At 35.9% G+C, this 23438-nt stretch overlaps 1 protein-coding gene across 1 annotated transcript in view; it reads right to left on the reverse strand.

The window, feature by feature from the left end:
• Positions 1 to 23438, reverse strand: part of NALCN (sodium leak channel, non-selective) — a 222972-nt gene that overhangs the window by 74446 nt on the left and 125088 nt on the right. Inside the window, exons 13-15 of the mRNA XM_056500515.1 lie at positions 22164 to 22355; positions 14782 to 14919; positions 9603 to 9677 (exon numbers count right to left, since the gene is read on the reverse strand). Of these exons, the coding sequence (XP_056356490.1) occupies positions 9603 to 9677; positions 14782 to 14919; positions 22164 to 22355 (405 nt within the window). The remainder of the gene's footprint in view (positions 1 to 9602; positions 9678 to 14781; positions 14920 to 22163; positions 22356 to 23438) is intronic.

Consider the following 23438-nt stretch of genomic DNA (forward strand, 5'->3'; position numbering starts at 1 on the left):
CTTAGAAGCTCACAGTTAAAAGTTAAAGAAAAATAAGCAGTGCACTTAGCTCAGGTTTCCCCCTGATTTGTTCTACAGACAATAATATAAAATTGGCAGCAGCAGGAACATCTAGCAAAAACTATAAAAACAGCATGTATTTTCACTAGAGAAGTGAGCTGTTTTAGTGGTTAGAACTGCATTACATGAAGATGTTAGGACATATTTGAAGGACAAGAGTGTATAGAGACCAAATTTCACATCTTAGTATCCGGAAATAGCGAAAAAAAGCAAACAAAAAAATGAAAATGCATAAACATACAGACTGACTGCTTCACCAACCATTATGCATGTATACTCAAGAGGTCAGTAGAAAAACCTTGGCCTTCTCTTCCTGGAATCTGATTTCAACAGAATAACAACAATAAAAAAACCTGAAACCTAAAAATGAGTTGAAATCTGCAACCCTCCCAAGCACTGAAAGCAGCAAGATGCTATGTGTGTGAGAGAGAAAATAGCTAATGGAAGATTAGGTTGCAGATCTGACTTCTGTATTTCATTCTGGAAAACATTATTAAAACATTTTTTTTATGTCTTTTTCAGTATGACTTTCATGTTGGAAACCTAGTTTGTGTGAAAGCTTCCTCTCCCATCATGAATTTCAGCAATAGGTATATGCCTGGAACACAGAAACAATTATAAAAGATTATTAGAAGGATGTCTTAGTTCAAAAAAGAGAGGAATGAACATTCTCTGACTAAGAGCCAACTTGTAAAACAAGAGATACCATTAAAAATGAGAGATTCAAGGAAACCAGTGCTGCATCCATGGATTTATGGAAGCTCTCATAATAAAAATATTGTTGTTTTGCAAATTTCCAACAATGAATGGATGAGCAAACTCCTTTGACAATTATCATGGAGAAGTGATCATTGGCACTAAGAGATGTATGGTCTAATGTAAAGAAAAGACAGCAATAATTGTTTCTGGATGTAAAAAAGAAAAGAGCAGTAGCTGTAAAAATGGGAAACATAATGGTGGTGGTGAGTGGAGAAAGGTGATAAGCACAGTGGCAAGAATAAAACTGGAACATAGTAAATACAAAAAAAAGGAATTCCAGTATCTTGGTATTGATGCAGCAACACTTGTTAACATATCATTGCAGAGAATATAAGATGGATATCCTCAACATCACTGCCACAGCAGTAAGAGCCTCATTCTCTGGGGAAGTAATTATTTGTATCTTTGTCTTTTAAGACCAAACATAACTACAAAGTCTTAGCAGGATACATTAAAATGTGTGACAGCAACATTTCTGACATATTCCCATAGCAAATGGTGAATGTTTTCACACTGCTTTTGCCTCTCAGCAAACCTTTTGCTCCATAAGTGAGATGAGGCTGTATTGCCTTCTAAACCAACCCATGTGGAGGTCAAGAATCTCTACAAAGATCCTGTCAAATTTTTGCCACGTACCCTTCAAAAACTAACTGAAGTGCCAATGCCAGGGACCCGTTATTTTATGAACCTAAATTCACAAATGCAGGCTTTGTTTTCTGCTGTGAGTGAAGAGAGAAGACCAGCTTTGAATGTTGACTTTTATCCTCCTTTGTTGCCATTATCATCTAAGTCCCTAACCTAAATTAGGATCCCAGCCTAGGCACTTCAGTAACGTGCCTGCTGTTACACACTATGATTTTTTGGCTTCATTAATGTGAAAGCACCCATATAATTAAATGTCAATGAAATACAGGTTCCTAATTCATTAAACTTGGATATTTATGTCATTTAACGTTATCCACTGAAAATCAGGCATTTTGCCTAATTAACTGTCTAGACTTCCCCTCTAACAGAAAAAAGAGAGCACCCTACTTGGATAGGATGAATCATTCCCTGGAGGGTAACTATGACTACAGGCAAGTGCAGATGACTAGCTTAGACTACATGTCTAACTTTTTGCATGGCTAGCAAAGTGACACTAGAAAATTCTAACCTTTATCAAATAAATGAGAATTTTTTTCCTCAGATATAAGTGTTCAAAAATTTGAAGATAGTTGCTTCTAAACTCATGAGAGTTGGATTAAATGTAAGAACATTAAAACTTTTGTTATTCTGCTTTCTGTATAAGCCTACAGCATTACCATGACTTATTTTTTTTCATTGTATATCAGAAGATAATCTTACTTCTTTCTTAAAAATATTTGCATTTAAGAACATTAATTTTTTTTTTTTTGGGAAGTTTGTTTTACATGGATCTAAAATGTGAATCCAATTGCTCTGAGTTAGCAATGAAAAGCACAGGCACTGGAATCAAAGTAATAATTGCAAAATCAACAAATGATTGCACATGAATTTAGGATCAAAAGGAAAAGTTGTGCTTCTTCTTTCCAGCTTAGAGATAAACAAATCTGAATATGACAGGAATCACAGTAAGAAAATTTGATGTTTGCTCTGGGGATGTAAGTATGTATTGTTTGGCATAAAAATACTGCTTTAGTTAGTGAAAATTCCAACTCTATAAGCAACAAAGTATCCATGAGTTTTCCAAAATCAACAGATACTGTGGTGATCAGTCATGCAACAACAACAAAAAAATTCCACTCAATACAAATATTTGATTTGAAACTTTTATTCAAATGTACTTTAGACATAAATATAGAAGGACTCAGCACTATCTCTTTAGAGACTGACTTGCTTTGTCTTGACTAAAATAACCAAAATTCCACTTATGTATTCTTACATAAAAAGGAAGCAGTCAAATTCATATTTAGAATATATGTGCCAGAATTATCTTTACCAATATTCAGAAATCAAACATTCTTCCTTTAGATAATAGGCCACCAAAAGTCATATTATAAATCAGGGATTTTCTAATTTGAGTAGCGAATAAGGAAAAGAACCTGTGTAGTGATAATAAAAAAGGATTAATTTCTATGTTTCCCTGACAACAAGAACAGAAAAAACAGAGTAGATTTTAAGAGGGATTAAAATATAAATATTTATTAGGTTTTTAAAATTCTTTTCAAAGGTGTCTATCCTCTGCTGCTATATTCTGGACAATTAGGTGCCATGTGGAAGTCTACACATTGCCTCTATCACCATCACCACCATCACTACCACCACCACCACCAAAACCCCCCAAGCATAATAGAGTGAGATTCCATCATAGCTCTGCCATTTTTGATGACACTCAAATGCTAACTTACTTTATTTTACTCCAATTTCTCCTTCTTATGAGACAGATTGCCTTATGGGTCCTTTTTATTTCTTTTATGCTTTTGCTGTAAAAACTCCGTAAAGACCACTAAACTGTCTCTTTCTATCAAAGCTTCTAAGCATTTCAAAATGTGACCCTGAACCACTGGCATCAAATTGAAGTGTTCAGACATTAAACATTGTTGAGAACAAGAATCTCAACAGACAAAACCAGCAAAGAATTTATCGTTATCTTATAGCTTCTTTATAAAAATTTCTGCTTTCAACATCAAAGAATTAAAAGTGAGATTTAAGAGAAATAATGAGCATGATTAAAATCTGTTACTTTTAACTTATAATTCTAAGGGCAGCTCATTTGAAAAAATATATATGTGAACTATATGTAAAAATAGATATATACAGGATATATAGGTATATATACACACTTCTGCAACACTTGCTGCTTTGATATTGATTTAGGAGAAAAAAAATCTTACATATATATTTCCTGGTGTGGAGCAGAACTGGAGGGAAAGGAGCATGTATATCTGGCAAGTACCTTCACTAGTGAGTGTGTGAATTTAATCAAATTAGAAGAAAAATGTCTCTACTGCATATTGCTGTTTACTACTCCAGTAATTTCTGTTGCCAGGTTGTAGGGCAAGGGGAAAATATTTTTAGTAATGGATGCCATCTGTACTGGTGCTGTGAGTGTGCACTAGTGAGCACAGACAGCATATGTGTGATATCACAGAAATTTGATCTTCCTTAAGGAAGCAGAGAACTACACTTATGTGAGATTTCAACAATTTAAAAGTGGACGTATGTTCCTGATTGACTCAAGGGGTCTAAGCCTTAAACCAGACTTTTTTTGATTCCTCATCATACTGGGGATTTGTATATGAACCTAGGGATGCCACTTCAGCTTTGATTCTTCAGTAGTAAAATACAGAAGCAATAATCTTGTCTGATACAAACTCTAAGATAAACCCTCCAAGGTTAGTGAGGTAATCTGGGTTTGTTATCACCAGCATAAGGTAAACAAAGAAATATTTTAATATTGTTGAAATTATATATAGATGTAAAAAATATATATTTTATGGTGGAATTTCAGGAAATAGGATTAAAGAGACAAGATTACACAGCCAAGGAAGTTAGACAATGGCTCATGCTCAGAGATGCTTGAGATGCTTGCTCTTTCCCTTGTGGAATTAAAAAACAGTAAAGTACCATGAACATGGTTTTAGCTACCAATGGGTTCATCCTTATGAAATTTGCAAATTGCTTCTCAAATCCAGTTCAGGTTATGAAACACCAGGGGTGTAAGAATGAGTGCACCAGGTTAGATGAAAAGTTCTGACAAGGACCAGCCAAAGGTTTTGAGATATAGGAACAGATCAAAGAGAGAGTAGTCTTATTTCCTGTCTGCTTTCCCAAGAAAGCTGGGATATGCACTTGAGAAGCAGTGCCATAAAGGCTTCATTGCTGTAAGTGACAGACTATGCTGCAGATGAAGAAAAGATAGTTCATACAGTGAGGATGGCTTGGGGATAGTCTTATGGCTGGCTTCAAATTTTCTTGTAGCTGTCCTATTAAAAAAATGTATGTGTCTCAAAATCGCCCTCCAAAAGTACCTGCTACTCTTCAGTGACTAGAGAAGGAAATCCACATGAATATTTCAAATATACAGACTGCATATACAACGTTAAATATTGGTGAAGTGAGATAAATTCTAGGTGTTTAAACCTTCACAAAATTTTAAAGGACCTTCACTGGCTGCAAAAGCTGTTAAAGGAGCAGGTACTAAAACAGTAGAGTAAACCCAGAATGGAGTAGTCAACAAGGGAAACAAGTTTCTCTGAATAGAATGAAGCTATGGGAATCCAAAAAGTTTATAAAATTCTGTTAGGAAACAAAATACATAAAAAGTAAAACCATATTAAGGAGAGGAGAAAAAACTAGACAAGAATAATACATATACAGGCTCTTATATTAATAATAAAACTTTAAAAACCCCCATGATTGCATTAGAATTTCTGTTACTAAAAACTCCATAATGTTGACACAAAACATATCTCAGTAACTTGGTAGAAGTAACAGGCAGTAGGATCCTACAGAATCAGACTATGCAGAAAAGGCAACAGATTATCCACATGGAGAGTACCTGGCACCAGAGAAAGACTGCTGCTACATGTTGCAGAAATTCTTCAATCAGTGCAGTGAATAAGGTAAATGCATAGAAAAACAGCACAGGATCCACGTGCACTGAAAATGTGTCTCAAACTGGAAGAAATATTTTGCACGTGTGTATATGAGGAATATAAAGTAATTTCAAAATGCAAAATAGTATTCAAAGCTGAAAGACAAGCAGCAATAATACTGGGAAGCCTTTGTTTATCCTCATGTACATTTAGCAATGGGCAGAAGATAGATATTAACTTTTTACTCATAAGTAAATCCTTGCTGACTTTCATAGCCAGAGAACACCTCATTGAAGAAGTATTCCATGGTTTAGTACTGAGCAAGATCTATTTAATGGCATAAATATAAAACAGCTCTTCTGTAATAGTGATAAAATGGTCTTAAATTCAGATTTTACTTTACAAGTAGGAGGTCAAATCCATCTATTACATTGAATGTAAATTTAAAAAATTAGTTACTTAAAATCATAAATATTTTGAAAAGAAATTTCAAGAAATAGACAAATGGTGACTATAAGCTATAGTACAAACCCTTCCCACTTGAGCTATGATGGCAGACATAGACAAGAGGATGAGACATGGCAGAGGCTGGGAGATGTACTGCCAATAAATAGAGTTGTAAGGATACAGAGAGAGGTTCTGTTCTTAAACCAGCTGAATGGTGTCTTGGAAAAGCAGATTCTATTCTTATGTGTAGCTGTGCTGCTGTGATTTACTTAATCACTTAAATTAATCTTTCACAAGTTTTATGTTTGTTCTACACACTTGGGAGGAGTACCATAAAAAAAGTAGAAAGGAGATTAATAGTTTTGTCTTTGTAGCAAAGCCTGAATACTGTGCAATAAATAATGCACTGGATCACACACTGTACAATAAATGGACTAGTGGCTTATTAAAATGAGCTTTATCTGCTCTTTTCACTGAGGCTAGACTTTTGGAATTAATATTATGTAATGAGGTAATTAAAAACTGAATCATGATGTACATCCTTAACTAAATTTGCACTGGCATATTTAATTCTAAAGGTTTACTTTCTGTTAAATAAATTATATTATAATCTTTCTTAGAATCTCCTAAATCTCCTTTAATGCATTTTTGCTTTTATTTAGTCATATTTAAATACACTTACTGAAGCAACATGAATACCAAGTGCTTACATACCATTTCACATTCTAGACTACACTGCAAATATTAACTAATTAGTCCTTTCCCAATAATCTGAAAGTAGAGTAATAAAATTTTTCTTATCAAGTTCTATAAAATAAATTGAGTCATAATTAAGAAGAACACAGCTCAAAAGGGATTATTAGGTAGGTATGATTTCTGGCACAAATATATTCTCCTTCCCTCCTAGAAAATCATTCAGTATTTCATCATCTGAAAATGCCCTGGGACTTGAGCTTTACAACCTGCAAAGGCAGGGAAAAACATATATCCCCAAGGATGGAGAGCATTAAAGTTTCATAATTTTCAACCAATCAATGACTTTTACATTAACAGCGTGAATTATTTGACTCCTCTCCTGGAACACAATTCATCTCTTAATTATGGATGTCAAAAATTTTTGTCTGCAGCAATGCAGATTTTTTTTTTTTTAATATATAAATGGTCTTGATTAAAACATGGAAATTACCTTGCAATTCTGCTTCTTCTCAAAGTCCATTTTTAAATTGAAAATTCCAAACATCATTCAATTAAAAAAACTCCTTTTGCTTTATCTTCTGAGATAAGACAACCAATATTTCAGGACAGTAGAGCACAGTTGCCATCAGCACTGAACTTGTGATCCCATCACATTTACCCCTCAGGAAATCTTTTCTGTTCTAGACACTGAAGCAGTTGCACGTTCACTCCAGTAATCTCATATCATTGAGCTCCAGGAGCTGACCCCTTGTCTTCTTTCACCTTAGGCATTTTTAAAATATGCAACATTTTGTACAACATTCATTTGCATAAAATACCAGAAGGGAATGCATTCAGTGGAACTGAATAGTACTCTATGAGGAGACACTACTGTTCAAGAAAACATTTCAAGAACGCAAGTACAAATGAACCAGCGTCAGCCACCTTGGACATTTTTATGCTTAATAATATGAATAATATGCATAACAATGCATATAGAATCCATATACAATTATACACAGAATTCACAGAATCACTAGGCTGGAGAGACCTTCAAGATCATCAAGTCCAATCCATACCTCAACACCTCAACTAGACCATGGCACCAAATGCCACATCCAGTCTTTTTTTAAACACATCCAGGGATGGTGACTCAACCACCTCCATTCCAGTACTTCATCACTCTTTCCATGAAAAACTTTTTCCTAATATCCAACCTAATTTTCCTTTGATGCAGCTTGAGACTGCGTCCTCTGGTTCTGTCAGTTGCTGCCTGGTGAAAGAGACCAACCCCACCTGCCTACAGCCACCTTTCAGGGTGTTACAGAGAGTGATAAGGTGACCCCTGAGTCTCCTTTTCTCCAGGCTAAACAACTCCATCTCCCTCAGCCACTCACTCCAGCTGGTATGTCCAATGGCAAAGTGTTGTGCTCTGGTTAAAAGCCCTCTTGGGTCATGGAGACAGTCTGACAGTGGCACAGTAGCCAGAAGGTGCCTGGGGCAGCAGTTTTGTTCTGGCCCAGCACCACTCTCATGTAGTTATGCTGTTTCAGTCTCAAAACTATGAAGTTGAGAGATTTTTTAAGAAAATTATATCTTTCATTTAAGTGTTCTCTCTTGCTATCAGAGAGACAGAATTCCTACCAGGCTAATAAAATTTCAGACTGAAATGTGTCAAGCATTGCTAGTGGTGGTCTCATTATTGTTTTTTGTTCACCACTTCAAAAGTAGGTGGCTAAAGCACAAAGCCATGCTGCTGCTATTTAATAAGCAAAGGTGTGAATTTTAAAGTGGTTTATGAATTAAAGATGCTACATTTCACACAAAAGCCACTGGATTTCACATCTCAAGCTCTTCACTTTGGAAAATTGATTTGTGCTCCTAACTCATGCAGACACTATGAAAAATTTCCTGTAAGATTATCAGTATGATATGATATTGCTCAGCATACATCTGAGCCATTTTCATTTCATAACATTTTACCTCTTGAGACTGGTAAAGAGGAAAATGAATGCCTTTGATTTGGCCTACTCAGTTTGCATACTCAAGACTGTCCTCCTATTCCAAAATCATCCACAAGATCTCTCATTTATGTAAACTGATTAAATAAAATCCAGTATTTGTTTCATTCTCACAGAAAATACTTATCCTTTTAACTTATTTCAAGTTTACAATACTTATTAAATATGAATATTTAATACTGCAACAGCAGCATTGATTTCTGCATTGAATTTTATTTAAAAAAAAAGTATATAATACTGTTGTGTAGAACTTGAATGTAAAATATCTCAGTTGTCTGGGGTGATTATTTGTCAAGAATTGAATGAACATAATTCTATGGAAATTGCTAATGCTCATGAAAGATGAACAAAAGCAGCAAATGACAGATATAAGCCAAATATTACAGAAGTTCCCACATATTAGCTCATGCTATTTCATGCATGAAATAGGGGAATGTTGATGACTTTGCTTCTCTTTGTACAGATTAAAGCAGAGCTATATATTTATTTAAAAGCTATGGATACCTTCCTCTCTGGTGGTTTGTGCACAAGGTCAGAAAGGCCAATGTGAATTCTCTATTTACATTTGTTTTATGTGATTGACATTCAGGGTTTCAAGCATGTCTTGGTCCCCAAACAAGGAGAATCTATCAAGCAAGTTAACTCTTCCAAGCATCTTTAGCCCTCCCCTAATACATTGACCAGAGTGTGCTGCACTGCTTCCCAACTGTGGACCCTCTCCCACTACCCTCTCCTGCAGTGCAGTTGTGCTGTGCTCATAGAGTGTGGGCAGGGATATCTTTCACCAGTTTATAAGCAAAAAGATGACCTAGCTGTGATTTTTATTTTGGTTTTTTATTACAAGAGTATCTATATTGAATTTGATTGAATACTAAACCCAATTTCTACATCTCTTTTACAGTATCTTTATTTTTACTTAAGGTTGTGTGATAGTAAACTATCTAATAAAAATATTGCTATTCTCTTCCACATGCACTGCTTTGTTAATTATGATGATGTTTCCCATCTTTTGCCACACAAAATACCAGCAAAGTAAAATGCCTTATTGAAACAACTTTCAAGCGCAATAAAAACATGTTCTTACTTGTTTAAGTTTCTTTAGATCTTCATCAAGTTCCAAGTTGTCCAAAATAACAGCAACAAACAAGCTGAGTAGAATCTACAAAACAATTGTAAGTGATTTTTTAAAGTTAACCTTATTTTTCTTAAGAAGTATTGTTAAATGACATGGAAAAATGAGAGCCCAGCTGATGTAAATGGGATTCTTGCCTTGGACATCTGTTGAACTAATATCACCTGCTACTATATATCTGCTAGCCATTTTGCAAGTAGTAAATTGTTTTTTATCTTACCATACAATTAATACGAGTTTAAAAATGCTGAATTCTAGGTTTTATGACCAACGCATTATATATTTTTAACAATATACTCATTAAAATGTACTTTGCATGAATAGAAAATTAAATTAATCAGAAATAATAACAACAAAAACAAATCCAATAATAATAATAACAACAACAACGATAATAATAAAGGATAATAATAAAAGATAATAATAAAAGAAATGCAATGCAAAATCCTAAAACATCTTGGAAAGCTAAGGTAGTTTTCAACAAAGGCATGACTTTTTAGTCACCTGATTGTCATTTACTTTATGCTCAGAGTGTTTCTGTGAAAAATAGCTAACTCCACTTTGGAAGAAAAGTAAGCTGCTTCATTATTTGCATGCATCATATGTATAGGAAACTCATGTCACAGGAGAGGAAAATCACGTGCCTCTATTTACTCTACATTAAATATTGTTTAGATATGGCTCCAGAAGGAAGAATCCAGGGAGGGAAAAAAGTCTGTATCAGTAGCAGATTATTACATTTCCCTTGTGCACAGATGATGACCAGAGGCCAAAGAAGCTGAGAATGATTGATATAGCTGAGAAACAGACAGAATCAGGAGTATGGTAGGTAAAGGAGGATACCATTTTCAGCATATATTATCAGACAACTTCTATCTAAGGCAGTAAATATGCACATATACATATGTCAACAGCTGCCAGCAACTGCCAAGGTTTTAGTCTCTGAGATTCAATGCAAACATCTCAAACATAGTGAGCTTCTACAGGCAAGCACCAATTTCTGACATACCAGAGAGGTACCAGAAGGTATCCTAACTCTTTTCTTTAAAAGAGTTACAGGCCCAGAATTTTTGTGTGGTCTTGGACCACTGAGTGACAACCACAGTAAACATATCCTTCCATCACTACTTGCAAATGAAGTGTAAGTTTCATACTGGAAATTTATCTCCCACCTATACAGAAGATGAAATCTAAGTGGCTTAGTATACCAGACAGGAGTTTGGAACTCAAACTGCATCTGAGTTGAGTATGTGGACCTTATTTCAAGGCAGGATTTTCTTTCCCTCCACGAACTATAAAGGTACAGAAGACATAGGAAGGACTCTGGCCCAAAAAATTAAAAAACATCCGTGTTCAGAAAAAAAAAAAGTTCTTTTCACAAGAAGCTGGCTTAAGCATTATGTAGAATTTCTTGCACTTATTCAAAGTGACATGCTGTATGTGCCCCATAAACAATAATATATAATATAATTTTCAGTGATTCAACTACTGTGAACAGTGGAAGCAAAGATGACATTCAGAACAGCAATGCAAGATAGAATTCCAATAAAATACATAATACCTAGCACAATGTAGAAGCCTGGAGAAGTTGACTTTAGTTTCAGGATAGCTTGTGGTGGTGCACCCTCTCATCCCACTCAGTCCACACTATGGTCTGAGAAATGCTCATTAGGTTTCAGTCTGGATGAACTACACTTGGACTAAAGCCTCTCTTGAGCTTATCAGAAACACTGTCTGCTCCCAGGAATTAACAGGTGTCTAATGAGCATCTGATTTTAAGTGAAAAGCCTGGGAAACATATTTTTCTTGCCTGCAAAACAGACAAGAGGAATAATATTTCTGCTGTTGAACCTTCAAAGAAAGTTACTGACTCAAATTGTGGCCAGGATGGAAAATTACCATGGCTAAAGCCCACTCTCTAATGATCCTATAAACAGTGGTCCAAAGTGAGATCCGTTTGAGCTCCCATTTCCCAGAAGAAGGGGTGAATGTGTATGTCTCACACTCCTACAACTGAATGGCTATGGAGCCAGTCAAGGACTATTAGTAATGACAGGCAAAAATCGTTGGTAATAATCAAGAATTATAGATATTAAAATGCCATGAGAAAGAACACGGTTTTGATGGAGAATGGGTGTGAGACAGAGATAGGGCAGCACTTTTCCAGAATCTAAAACACAACACAGTACAGTGCAAGTGCAATAATGACTTGACATGGATGGGGGCACGGCATAGGCATGGACTATAGGGTGGGATTGACACCACCAAAGACTCCCAAAGCTCTCTAACCCATTTCCAAAAAGGCCTGAAAGAAGAGACTGTGCATGATAGTTAATCAGCATAGAAAGAGAGAAACCTGTCCATAGAAAGGGTCCTCCCCAAGCCCAAGGCTGCACCCTCCTGTACCCTGACCATACCAACACAGATGGATCAACACTTCCTAGCTGGATTATCACCCCCAGGATCCTGGATATCCCATGAGCTAGACTGATACTGCTGGATTGATGCTGAAATCAAGCTCAGTGTCCCCCCAGCTGGATGAATGCTGAAAGCAGCACTAGTGCTCACTTTTGCTTTCTCTTTTTCTGTATCTTTCTTTCTTTAATTCATCTGAACCTCTTTGAGGTCTCTCTTACCTTTCACCTTACTCCATTATCCAAAACCCACTGCCATGGGCTTGCATAGTAGGTGATGGACTCACATACTAATTTCCATGTCAAGTGGAACTTTCTGACTGTTTGTGGACCCTCTGACTTTTGTAATTCCTTTTGACCAACAAGCAGTTATGAAAACTACTTTAGCCCCTAGTTGCTAACAAAGAATTTTGCTATAATTCTGTTAGAGTATGGTGGTTTGCTTCTTCAGATATCCTGTTCACTCTGTGATACTCAGTTACATGCTGCTCAAAGAATACCAGTTAAGGAAGTTCAGTTCCATGCTACAAAGAAGTACAGTACTCATCAAATATATCACCACATACAGTCTTACTGATTCATACTCTGATATATATCAGGACATGACTTTCATTAACTCTTTGCTTTTTTTCCAATAAGAACCAAAGACCACAAAAGAAAACTTAAATGCAAACTTGTTATTTGTTTAACTTCCCCTGCCACCACCTCAACTAATAACAGTCCTTGTTTCCAAAAGAGTGAGTCTTTTTTGAGCTTCAGTTTTTCTTTGCCTTCTTATATGAAACCTAATAATTTCTTTTCAAGTCTCTACAGTTTGCTATGCCAAATGCCTGCAATCATTCTCAATTCTAATTGTCTCTCCTTTTCTGGTTGGTGAAAGTAATTTCTTCATTTCACTTTACTCTTGTTATTCACTAATGGCTGTTTATTCTTAATGCATTTTTTGGTTTTAGTAGCAGTCCAACCATTTTCATGTTCCCTTACCAGTCCCATTTATTTTCTTTTAAATTTCTTTTGCCTACAGACAACTCTGTCCTACATAGTTTTCCCTTCTAAGGTCTGACAAAGATCTTAGAATTGAAGTGAAAATTTCATAAGCTCAGATAATTCTGCAAAGTTTTCTTTGGAGGGTTTCTTCATTCACGTAGGATTTGCATAGGTGAAAGAGAAGAAAATGTACCCTTATGGAGCAAAGCAAGGACTGTGTATTTAAATGTAAATTCCCTGCAAAAGGACTGAGGATAATGTACTGAAAAGTGACTTCACTCCTAGTAAAATCAGTGCTTTCAGTAAACAAACAGAGAAGTCCCAGATGATTCTTTCAAAATAGGAAACATAAAACAGAATACTAAAATTGCTCTTACAGCTAAATTATTTCTCAATTAAGAAGTGAATTTTTAACAGAGGTCACTTGACACTATTTTACTTTATGGATTTGCTTAATACTCATCTAAGAAGTAAAAATGGATTCCTGATTAGAAAATGTTTTTGATGAAGAATCAAAAAAACATCAATAAGATTCTCTTACTAGTAACTACTTTCAAATATATGACCAAAAACTCACTTCCCTTTTGCTTTATAACCTCAATTCCCAAGGAGTTTAAAAGACCACTCCAGCATGAAAAGTTGTATTTTCTGACCCTTGTGAGCAAATTACATGTCCTATATATCTTCTGATATATACATTTGTTTGGCTTATACTTAGATGTGATTAAGCACCTCTAAGAGAATGAAATGCACTTTATTGCCATTTATAAAGTAGTCAAGTTTTTAATCCGTATGAAAGGATGCATTGCACCCACAATTGTAGTCTGATTATTTAGTCTTTAGAAGTGAAATGGGATATACTGTGAAGTAAAAGAAGTAGCTAGAAGCAGGTGGAGATTGTATTAGTACAGTAAATACCTTATGTAAGTAGACATCTGAGCAAATAAAGAAAATGGAATGAAAAAGTGAAAGTAAGTCTAAGTGCATCAAAACCTGCAGTGAATGGAAAATACAAAATGAGCAACAGTAGGAGTGAATTAAGGGTGCATAAAAGGTTATTTTCCTGATTGTGGTATTTTCTCCGTATTGGTATTCAAGTAAAGTAACAAGCCCTTAAGTAACAAGATAATCAAAGAGATGCTTTCCTTCTCATTCTCTCTATGAAAGAATGGAATAATCCCATTTCAAACACATACTGAAAAAAATGTAGGTATTTGGTTTTTTTATATAATCCACATTTCTGTTTACATGCAGGAACTGCTGTATCATTTACTGCTTGATACACTAAATAATTTATTTTCCATGCTTTGATTTTGTATCAGGCAGTAGAACGGTAAGGATGGCTAGTTAAGGCTATCTTAATGTTTCACACTTCTCACTTTAATTGCTATTGCAAAGAGAATGCAATGAAAGCTGAGGAGACCACTTTTACATGATAAATAAAATCACTTAACTCTGAAATCATGAGAGCTCTGAAGGTACTAGATAAATAACAATTATACTGTTATTCTGGCAGTGTGACTTGGATTTAAGAAGAATAGCACCTCACACCAGAACAAAGGCCACCACCTCATGTCACATGGCTGAAGGGTAAATTTATTCTACCACATCCACAAACTAAATGAGCATCACAATTAGTTTTAACCAGCTGAGAATAGTAAGTAATAGAAGAGCTATGAGAGTAGTTCAAAATTTAATGAAGCACAGCACATATGCAAGTGAAAACTTACCAGAGTAGCAAAAAGATGATATAGTATAAAATAAATAGCAACTACAGGTGCCCACATATGTCCTACAGCATTCAGGGTCTGATCCATGACATCCACCCATCCTTCCTGTGTGAGAATCTGAAACATTGACATGAATGCCTGCAGGAAATAGAATTGAAAACATATTAACAAATTATACTAATATGGTTTTATTGACACATTCCTAAAATTTATTTAACAGAGCCATGCACCTGCTTTGGTTTGATTTTTTAAACCTTAAAGAATGTGTTTAACTTTCAAAGCCAAGTAAAAGGCTAGTCATGAGATAAAGGAGAAATAAATAGCTTGATCTTTGACAGAACTGTAATCTTCAATTTGTAATACAGTCCTAGCGTCATTAGCCCATACAAAGAATCTTTTGGTTTCTCTCATGGCTGCAAAATAGAATAAATATCCTCAGCATCAGAGATTATTGTTTTGAATATTATACTGTATTGTGGTTTTTTGATTATGCCTTTTGTTTCATGTTTCCTCTCTCTTAATATACCTATAATAAAGCATTATAATTAAATGTGACCATAAATTACGTTATCTTAATATCAGAAGCATTTGAGGCACTCCACAGATGAGACTAACCAATACATGGCAAGGTGTCTGCACTTGATTCAGCCAATCAGACTTTTCCTCTTTTTGTGGAACTACTCCTGTAACATTTTCAAATTCCTTAAGATCAGTTATAGATTTAAAATAGAGGAAATAATGGGAATGTTTCAAACAATTTATTTATTATAGGAATTTATTATAATAAAATTTATTATAGTTATAGGAACACATGAAATTGGATAAGCCTAGAACCCAGACACCTTTGAAACCCCATCTGGAGCCTACAGCACCAACCAAAATTGAACTCAACATGAGCAATGTGTAACCGCAAGAGGTACATCCTACACAGACATTGAGGAATGCATGCTGCCTAGGAAACAGAAGTTTGAGTGTAGTATCAAAGTGAAATATCTTGACAGTCTCAACTGCCTCAGTGAGGGCAACTATTGCACAAGTTTATTTACTTTTGCCTGACATTGAAAGTATTCTCTTTCCAGACAGCAAGGATCAAAGCTGGTACCTTACTGAAGTTTGTGCATAACAAAAAAAATGTTAGAAACTGAAACAACAATGCATCTTACAGCTAGCAGGATTCCCAGAATTCAAAATGTTAACACAGTTACAAGGATGTATTAGATCTGTGCTCAGTGTGCCCAGCAGCAGCAGATTAACACATTAATGCAATGGCACAAAGAGAAAAGGATTCTTCTCGTCAAACCTGTGAGAAAATAGTATCCAGACAACCCTTCACATGCACACAGCACTTAGTTTTGGCCCTATGTGAGATTCCTATGGCTAACAATCATTAATATTTGGTGACAAGAAGCAGGTTCAAACTATCTGAAAAAACAAGGAGGATGTGGCATGACTTGCTACATGCTGTTTTTTATCATGAAATCAAGTGTCTATCAAGAGCTATCTACTTAAAATTTGAAAGGAGGGCCTGCAGTTACAAAGTGTGCTGAGATGATGTAACAGAGCTGGGTAAGGCAGGGACAACCTAATCCAGTGCATCTTATTATGGAGGCACTGGCAAAAGACACTGTCTTTCTGGAGTGCCCAATGTGAGAGGACCATATTCATCTCTGTACCCATGGACTGCATTGGAGAAAGTTTGCTTGGAGAAAAGAAGTTGACAACTAAGCTGTATCTGAAGACCACTGATACTGCCTGTCCATCCTTTCACTGACCACAGATAAGGATCCTATCACTAAAGCTTTTTCTTTTCTGTTGATTTAAATAATACAGATTTTAAAGTGCAAAAACTGAATTACATTGCCTCTAGGTCATATTTGGAGGAAGAATTTTGAATTTTTACTCTGTTATAGGGTTTACAAACATTTAGCTGCTGAGGTTTTATACGTAATTTTCCTGCTGGCTCATACAAAAAAGCCCCTCATCAAAGTCCAACCTGGTTTCCTATTGCTGCTGTGTTCTGTGGCACTCTGAAACAGATAGAAGGACAAGCACCCTGCTAGGTTAAGACCAAGAAGTTTGAGAATTATTTTTATGGTTACTTTTCAGAATTAACTCACACTAATCAAATTTTCAGATGCTTAAACATACAGTTTACAAGAAGTGAAGCTGAGACGAACATGGAGCAGATCAAGGCATCCAAATAAGCAATCACACACATTCAGAGAGAAGGTAAAATTCAGATTTTAATTTCTGACCATCCTGACCAAATGCAAAGTCCGAGGCTTTCTTTTGAATGTGCAGATCCCACAGAGGATGAAGAATAAGATGAACTAGACATAGCAGAGAAAAACGCTGGCAACTATTTTTCAGTAAATTCTTTAGGGTGGCTAAAGTCTTTGGTATGTCATACATTTGAAGAGGCCAAGCACAAGGGCTGAAATTTGCACAGTGCACTCTGCTTTATTTTTCTCTCAGTAATCTTGACCTTAACCAGCACATTCCCAAGCTGCAGCCACATCCTCCCTTCCAATGAGTGCCCTCTCCCAGCCATGTGCATGGACTCTACACTGTGCAACATTACAAACTCTTATTATTAATGCTTTTCATATTAAAAAATAATTTGTTCTCCATGCAAGACATGCAGAGAAAGAAACATCTGGGATCTTTATCTAGGAAAGATCCCTTTTGAAGCCAGCTGAGCATGCATGAAACAAGCAGAAAATTCAGCCTCCTTTAGACCTGCCAGGGTGCTTTAGGGTGTAGAAGACACAGCACTGCTTCTTGGGTGTTAGGCTCCCTTTGTAATGGGGAGCTGTAGTTTGCCTGCACTCAGAGCCAGGGGCCATCACACCTCATTGGTGTGCCACTCCTTGCTGAAGCAGAAGGTGGGTGCTACATTAAGTAATACACACCCACTGCTGGCTTTAAAACACCTGAAGGACTGGATAACTGAACTAGTGCAGTATCCTTTCTTCTGAATCACACTTAATTACCACAGCTTACTGCTTTAAAAAAATATATATTTCACTTAATTCTTCAAGGTACAAAAATTCCTTCAGTACTATGCTGTGGACTCTTCATTAATATAATTAATAATAGAATAATGTGAAGAAGATATTATTTTAATATTAAAAAATCTAATCTTCCATTCAAACCAGTTGTCCATAAAGGATAAAGGTTTTTAAAAATGGCCTTTCAAAATAATTTAAGCATTTTATTGTGACATTAAATTCCAGTAAAATGCAAAACATTAGTTTTAAGTAAATAAGGCAATGCACAATGAATATGTGCTTTGCACCAAGCAATCTCCTTTGGAGCAAGTTATTTTTAGCTGAAAGGTGTACCTCCCACTGTTTATTTTAAAATTAATTTGAAATGCAAGTAGCTGACAGAATCAACATCTGTGAAGACGAGACTTAGAAATTTATGCAAATGGTGATTTTCTGAATTAATTTGTGTTATAGAAAAGACTGTCAATTTCTTTGAGTATTTATGCCCTATTACTTAATGAGCTGTTTTGATGATGGAAGTCAAACTACCTTTTTATTTATAGTATAAGATTGGCAAAGGTTTGGTAGAATATATGAGTCAAAGTGCCAGTTCTGACATCTTGTCCAACTGTTACAGGGGTGGTGCCACACAAATTACACTTATAATGTGCTTGTCCACAAAATTTTAGTGACTAAATTCCACTGGCCTAATTCATAGAAGCAGTGCTACAATCATAGGGATTTGCTTCTGCAAATGAAGTTAACAGGATTCGGGACATTGCTGTAACATCCTTGCAAACTGTTCTACCAGCAGAAATGTATGTTTTCCTCCTGACGCAGTCACGAGGGCTCAGTAATGCCCTGAAAGAAGAGTAGCCATCCTTTAAAAATGTGGCAGTGATACTGAGATTTTAACTGCATCAGAGAATTAAGACTGCATTGTTCATCTTTTTTTCATGGGGGTTGCTTAGGTTGAACTAATATTTCACATAATGAACTTTTTCCAAGGGCAAGGCTGGGAGCAGAAACTTGGTTTTGTGAAAACTGGGGAATTGCTGTTGCAATCAATTGGGCCTGGCTTTCACCTTGTGTTGACCCATTTAAAAGAAGGGAAGCATTCCCAGCTTTGTAAATTGAGATAGAGCGGTCAGCACACGGCCACAAACTCCAAAGGAAACCAGGGCATGCAAGTCAGAGACACTAACAATGTGGTTTTTTCTCCATATAGTGAATTTTCTTAGCAGCCACCTTACACCTATGCCTTCTTTAGGGGGCCCAGCCACCCCTATCCTTCCTCATGGTTCAATATGTGCAGTCCAAGAAGACATGCAAAAATAAGAGGGAGAAGATGGTTAAACACAGTAAAGCAAACATCTATATTTTTGTACTTAGTATTAGAGAGAAAGCCAGTCCATTTGGCAAGTTGTAATGGCCAAAAGAAGGGTGAAATTAGTAGCTATGGCAACAGCAAGCTTGTGCCTATTGATTTTCATCAGGAAACCATGTGAAAACATGCAATTTAGAGGCATTAGCAAAAGGAGGAGGTCTATTTGTTCCAAAACCCATACTGTGCCTTCTTATAAAGCACTTAGTTTCAAAATGATTTTAGGTTTTCTCTGTTTCAGTGTAGAAAGCACTTTAATGTACAAACTCAAAATTAAACCTCCACTGTCACCATATTTGTTATCGTGTTTGTCCTCTCTGTTTTGTAACTGAAAAAACTCACAGCAACAGTCCTGGCTATTTAAGGTTTGCTCTTCTTTGAAGCTCCTAATAATTTATCTTAGCAAATTCTGGCACTGCAGACTTCATATCATCTTATATGTTATATAGCATGTCTTCAGTCCTGTTTTGAAAATAATTGTAATTGTCTTATTGCAAACTGACTCAGTGATCTTTCTTCAGGCAAGAAAAACTGAGAACTCCCAGATGTTGCTAGGAAGACACACTCCTTCAGAGGGATGCCACTATTTCACACCATCAATCACAATTTTGAATACAAAATTCTCACTGACTTTTAACCTAATAAGACATGCTTCACCATAAAACTACAAAAAGAATTCACATACTGTAAATTTTACACTTCTGAAACAAATATAACAAGGTGAATATGAATACATTAAAAATAATGAGGGACTCATGCTTCTGGCTATCATATGAAAAATATTGAAAACATTTCAGTTCAGTATTGCTGGTACACTCTTCTATTGTTGCTAACAGCTCTTCTCTTTTTCCAGTAATTAAGTCATAAAATAGAAGACCAGTAAGGACATTTTCTGTTTGTAAAAACACTGTATAAATTGTTGGAGAAAATATTTTCTCACTCTTCAAATATGTATCTAATATGTACATATACCTATTAAAATTCAATTTGCTAGAAGACCTTACTGAAGCTTAAATGGCAGCAGATTAAAATGCTCAAAATAATAAAAAACTTTACTAATGTATTGATATAAATTGGCCAGTTTTCATTGCAAGTGGATCTTTCTCAATTACTAATATGAATTTATCTAGTTAAAATGTGAAGGTGATTGCAATCCTATCTTATTTTGATCATATTACAATAATTCTTTCAGGACTTTCGTTGACATTTTGCATAAATAAAAAAATAATTCTAAAACAAACTTCCATGGCGATTTGAAACCTGCAGTTTTTTTCAGAAATTATACAGGGGAATTGAGAATAGAATATGGTAGTAATATCACCCAGTTTAGAGATCTGACTTAATTAGGAAAGCTTAAGTTTTATTTTACTTTTTTTCCTTCATCATTTAATGAATGATACTGAATATCTAATTCTGGTGGCTGCTTTTCTAAAAAAGCATATTTTCCAAAATAGAAAGCATGGTGTTACACAATTCCCTGTGGGTAGGCATTTTTTGTCTCACATTGGATGGCCAGCTTCCCATACATCAAGTTCAGCTTGATAATTACAAATTGCTGTTTAGCCATTTTGTTCGCTAAACACATGACCCTTGAGGCTGCCTTATTCATTGTTATTCAATTGTTCCAACCAATGCACTTTCACTAAAATAGATACATTGGATAACCAAACTGGAATGACAGAAACAAATAAATTATCACTGGAAACAGTCCATGTACACTCAGTCTAATCCACTGTTAAAGAAATTGCACTATTTTCATTCAGAACAGTTGCTTCAATAAATTCATTAGTTCCAATTTCCACTGATTTTCAGTGTTCTGTTCTGATTCAACATAATGTCCGAAAATATCCATTATTTATACCCAAAAGGCAAACACTTATTTTGTCAATGCTGACAGGTTTTATAACCCCGTCTAAAGCAAGCATTCCTGTGCAAATCAAGAACAACCACTTTCATAATATGAAGATACAAATCATGTGCAGACATGTTTTACATAAATTCTCAGGCTAATATTCATTCCTGTGGACATTAATCCTCTTTCTGTAACATGATAAGAGTACTGTTAAGCCATATGCTGTGTTGCGCCATCATCACAGTGCATGGGTAAAATTTCTCTGTGTTCCCTTGACAGCAGAAATAAAATACCTATCACAAGGAAAGATGGCTTTCATTATAGAAGACTACAGGAAGATTATTACATCCAGAAAATACTATTTTTTTAATCTATACATATGGAGATAAACTGCTTCATGTTTCTCAGAAGGAAAGGAAGACTGCTAATGCAATAACAAATATGATAGAATCTGTCCTGGTTTGGGATTGAATAGAACTAATTTTCTTCCTAGTAGCTGGCACAGTGCTATATTTAGGATTTAAGATGAGAATGATGTTGATAATATCAACATGATATTTTAGTTGGTGCTGAGCAGTCCTTGCACAGAGTCAGGGCCTTTCTTGCCTCTCATCCCACCAGTGAACAAGCTGAGGGTGCACAAGAGATGTGGGGGGAAACAGCCAGGACAGGCGACCTCAAATGACAAAATGGATATCCCATCCCATATGACATCATGGTCACCATATAAACTAGGGGAAAGCTGGTTATGGGCTGCATATTGGAAGCTGGCTGAACACCAGTCAACACATACTGAGCAGTAGCATTGTGATCCACCAATTTTCTATATTTTAATTCTTTTATCATTATTGTCTCCCCTTCCGTTTCTGTCCTACTAAAATTTCTTTATCTCAGTCCACAAATCTTACTTTTTTTCCCCCCAATTCTCTCCTCTATCCCACTGCAGGGAGAGGACTGAATAAGTGCCTGTGTAATGTTTAGCTCTACTGGCGAGGTTAAACCCCAACAGAATCACAGAATCATTAGGATTGAAAAAAAAAAATCACTGAGTCCAATCATTTACCAAACACTGCCAAGTCTGCCATCAATGGTAAGAAAATACTCATGATAAGACAATAGTGACAAGCAATGAGGAATTAGTGCTTTGTATACTTGCCCTTGGAAAGGTTGTAAATCTATCCAGTTCTTCCACAAAGCAAAACATCTGCAAACTGATTGCTGACATAACGATCAAAAGGCTGGCAGTAAATACTACCAAACTCCCAAGTTTTTTTCCTGGTCCAAATATCTTATACACAAAATCCTCCAAAGCAGGAGAAATCTTTATAAGCCGAACTACTCTAAGAACCTGCAAAGAAAGAGAAAAATGCAACGGCATCAATTATGTGATTAACACGTTAATAAAAAACTTTCAAAATATCAGACATTCATGACCAAAAAGGGACCTGCGACCTTGTAGACCAATAAATATCAAGGTGCCATGAGTGATAACAGATGACAAGTTGTGTATTAGGTTAAAACCACAAACCCAGGAACATATGCAGCATTAAGGCAAACAGGCATGGGATGATAGTATAGATGTGGGAGGACCCAAGGTCTCCAAGGCTGTAGTCAACTCACCAATCATGTAGAGTCATTGCAGAAATGCAATTGGGTGAAGATGGTTTTGGGGTAACAAAGAAAACAAAGACATAGAAAAAACACACCACAGATATTAAATATGAATGTAATGTGGAATTAGAGACCAAAGGGGGTTTTTAGTGTGTTACCAAACATAAGAATGCCTTGAGGCAGGAGTCAAAGAGCATCAGTCTAGATATAGCAACTGAGAATCTACTGAAGCACTAGGTAAATGGCTCCAGTTGGACTATCATCACTGATAAAATGTCATTCTTATACTAAATGGAGCGGGTCCTGAACAGCCTCTGACAAAAGCTCTGCTTTGAGCAGCTGGCACGATGAGATGGCTTTGAAAGGCCACTTCCAACTTAGATTCCTCTGATTTTATGATGCTTTTTATATCAAATTACACATCCACACAAAGAACTTCCAAGACTTCTTCCACAGATCATCTTTCCATTTCAGTGACCTGAAGCAAAATTGTTGGCATCACGGACCATGTAACCTAGCAAATTTGGTAATGAACATACTTTGCTATTTTATATTATATATAACATGGGAAAATCTGGGTCATGTTTCTCAGAGAAATTCAGTATCCACCCCTGACATATTTGACACCTCTCAGGACTGGCAGCAAAACTTTGGTCTTGTGGGGAACTCCTGACCTATTTACTGCTGGGCCTACTTTGAAAGAGCTGCTGACAGCTCTGATTCTCCTATTTCTGCCATTGATGTTGACACAGTAACACGAATATCAGTTTCAACAAGAGGCAGTGGCAGCAATAGTAGATGCTGAAGACAATGGACAGCA

The sequence above is a fragment of the Oenanthe melanoleuca genome, chromosome 1 (genome assembly GCF_029582105.1).
Source record: "Oenanthe melanoleuca isolate GR-GAL-2019-014 chromosome 1, OMel1.0, whole genome shotgun sequence".
In the NCBI taxonomy this organism is placed as follows: domain Eukaryota; kingdom Metazoa; phylum Chordata; class Aves; order Passeriformes; family Muscicapidae; genus Oenanthe; species Oenanthe melanoleuca.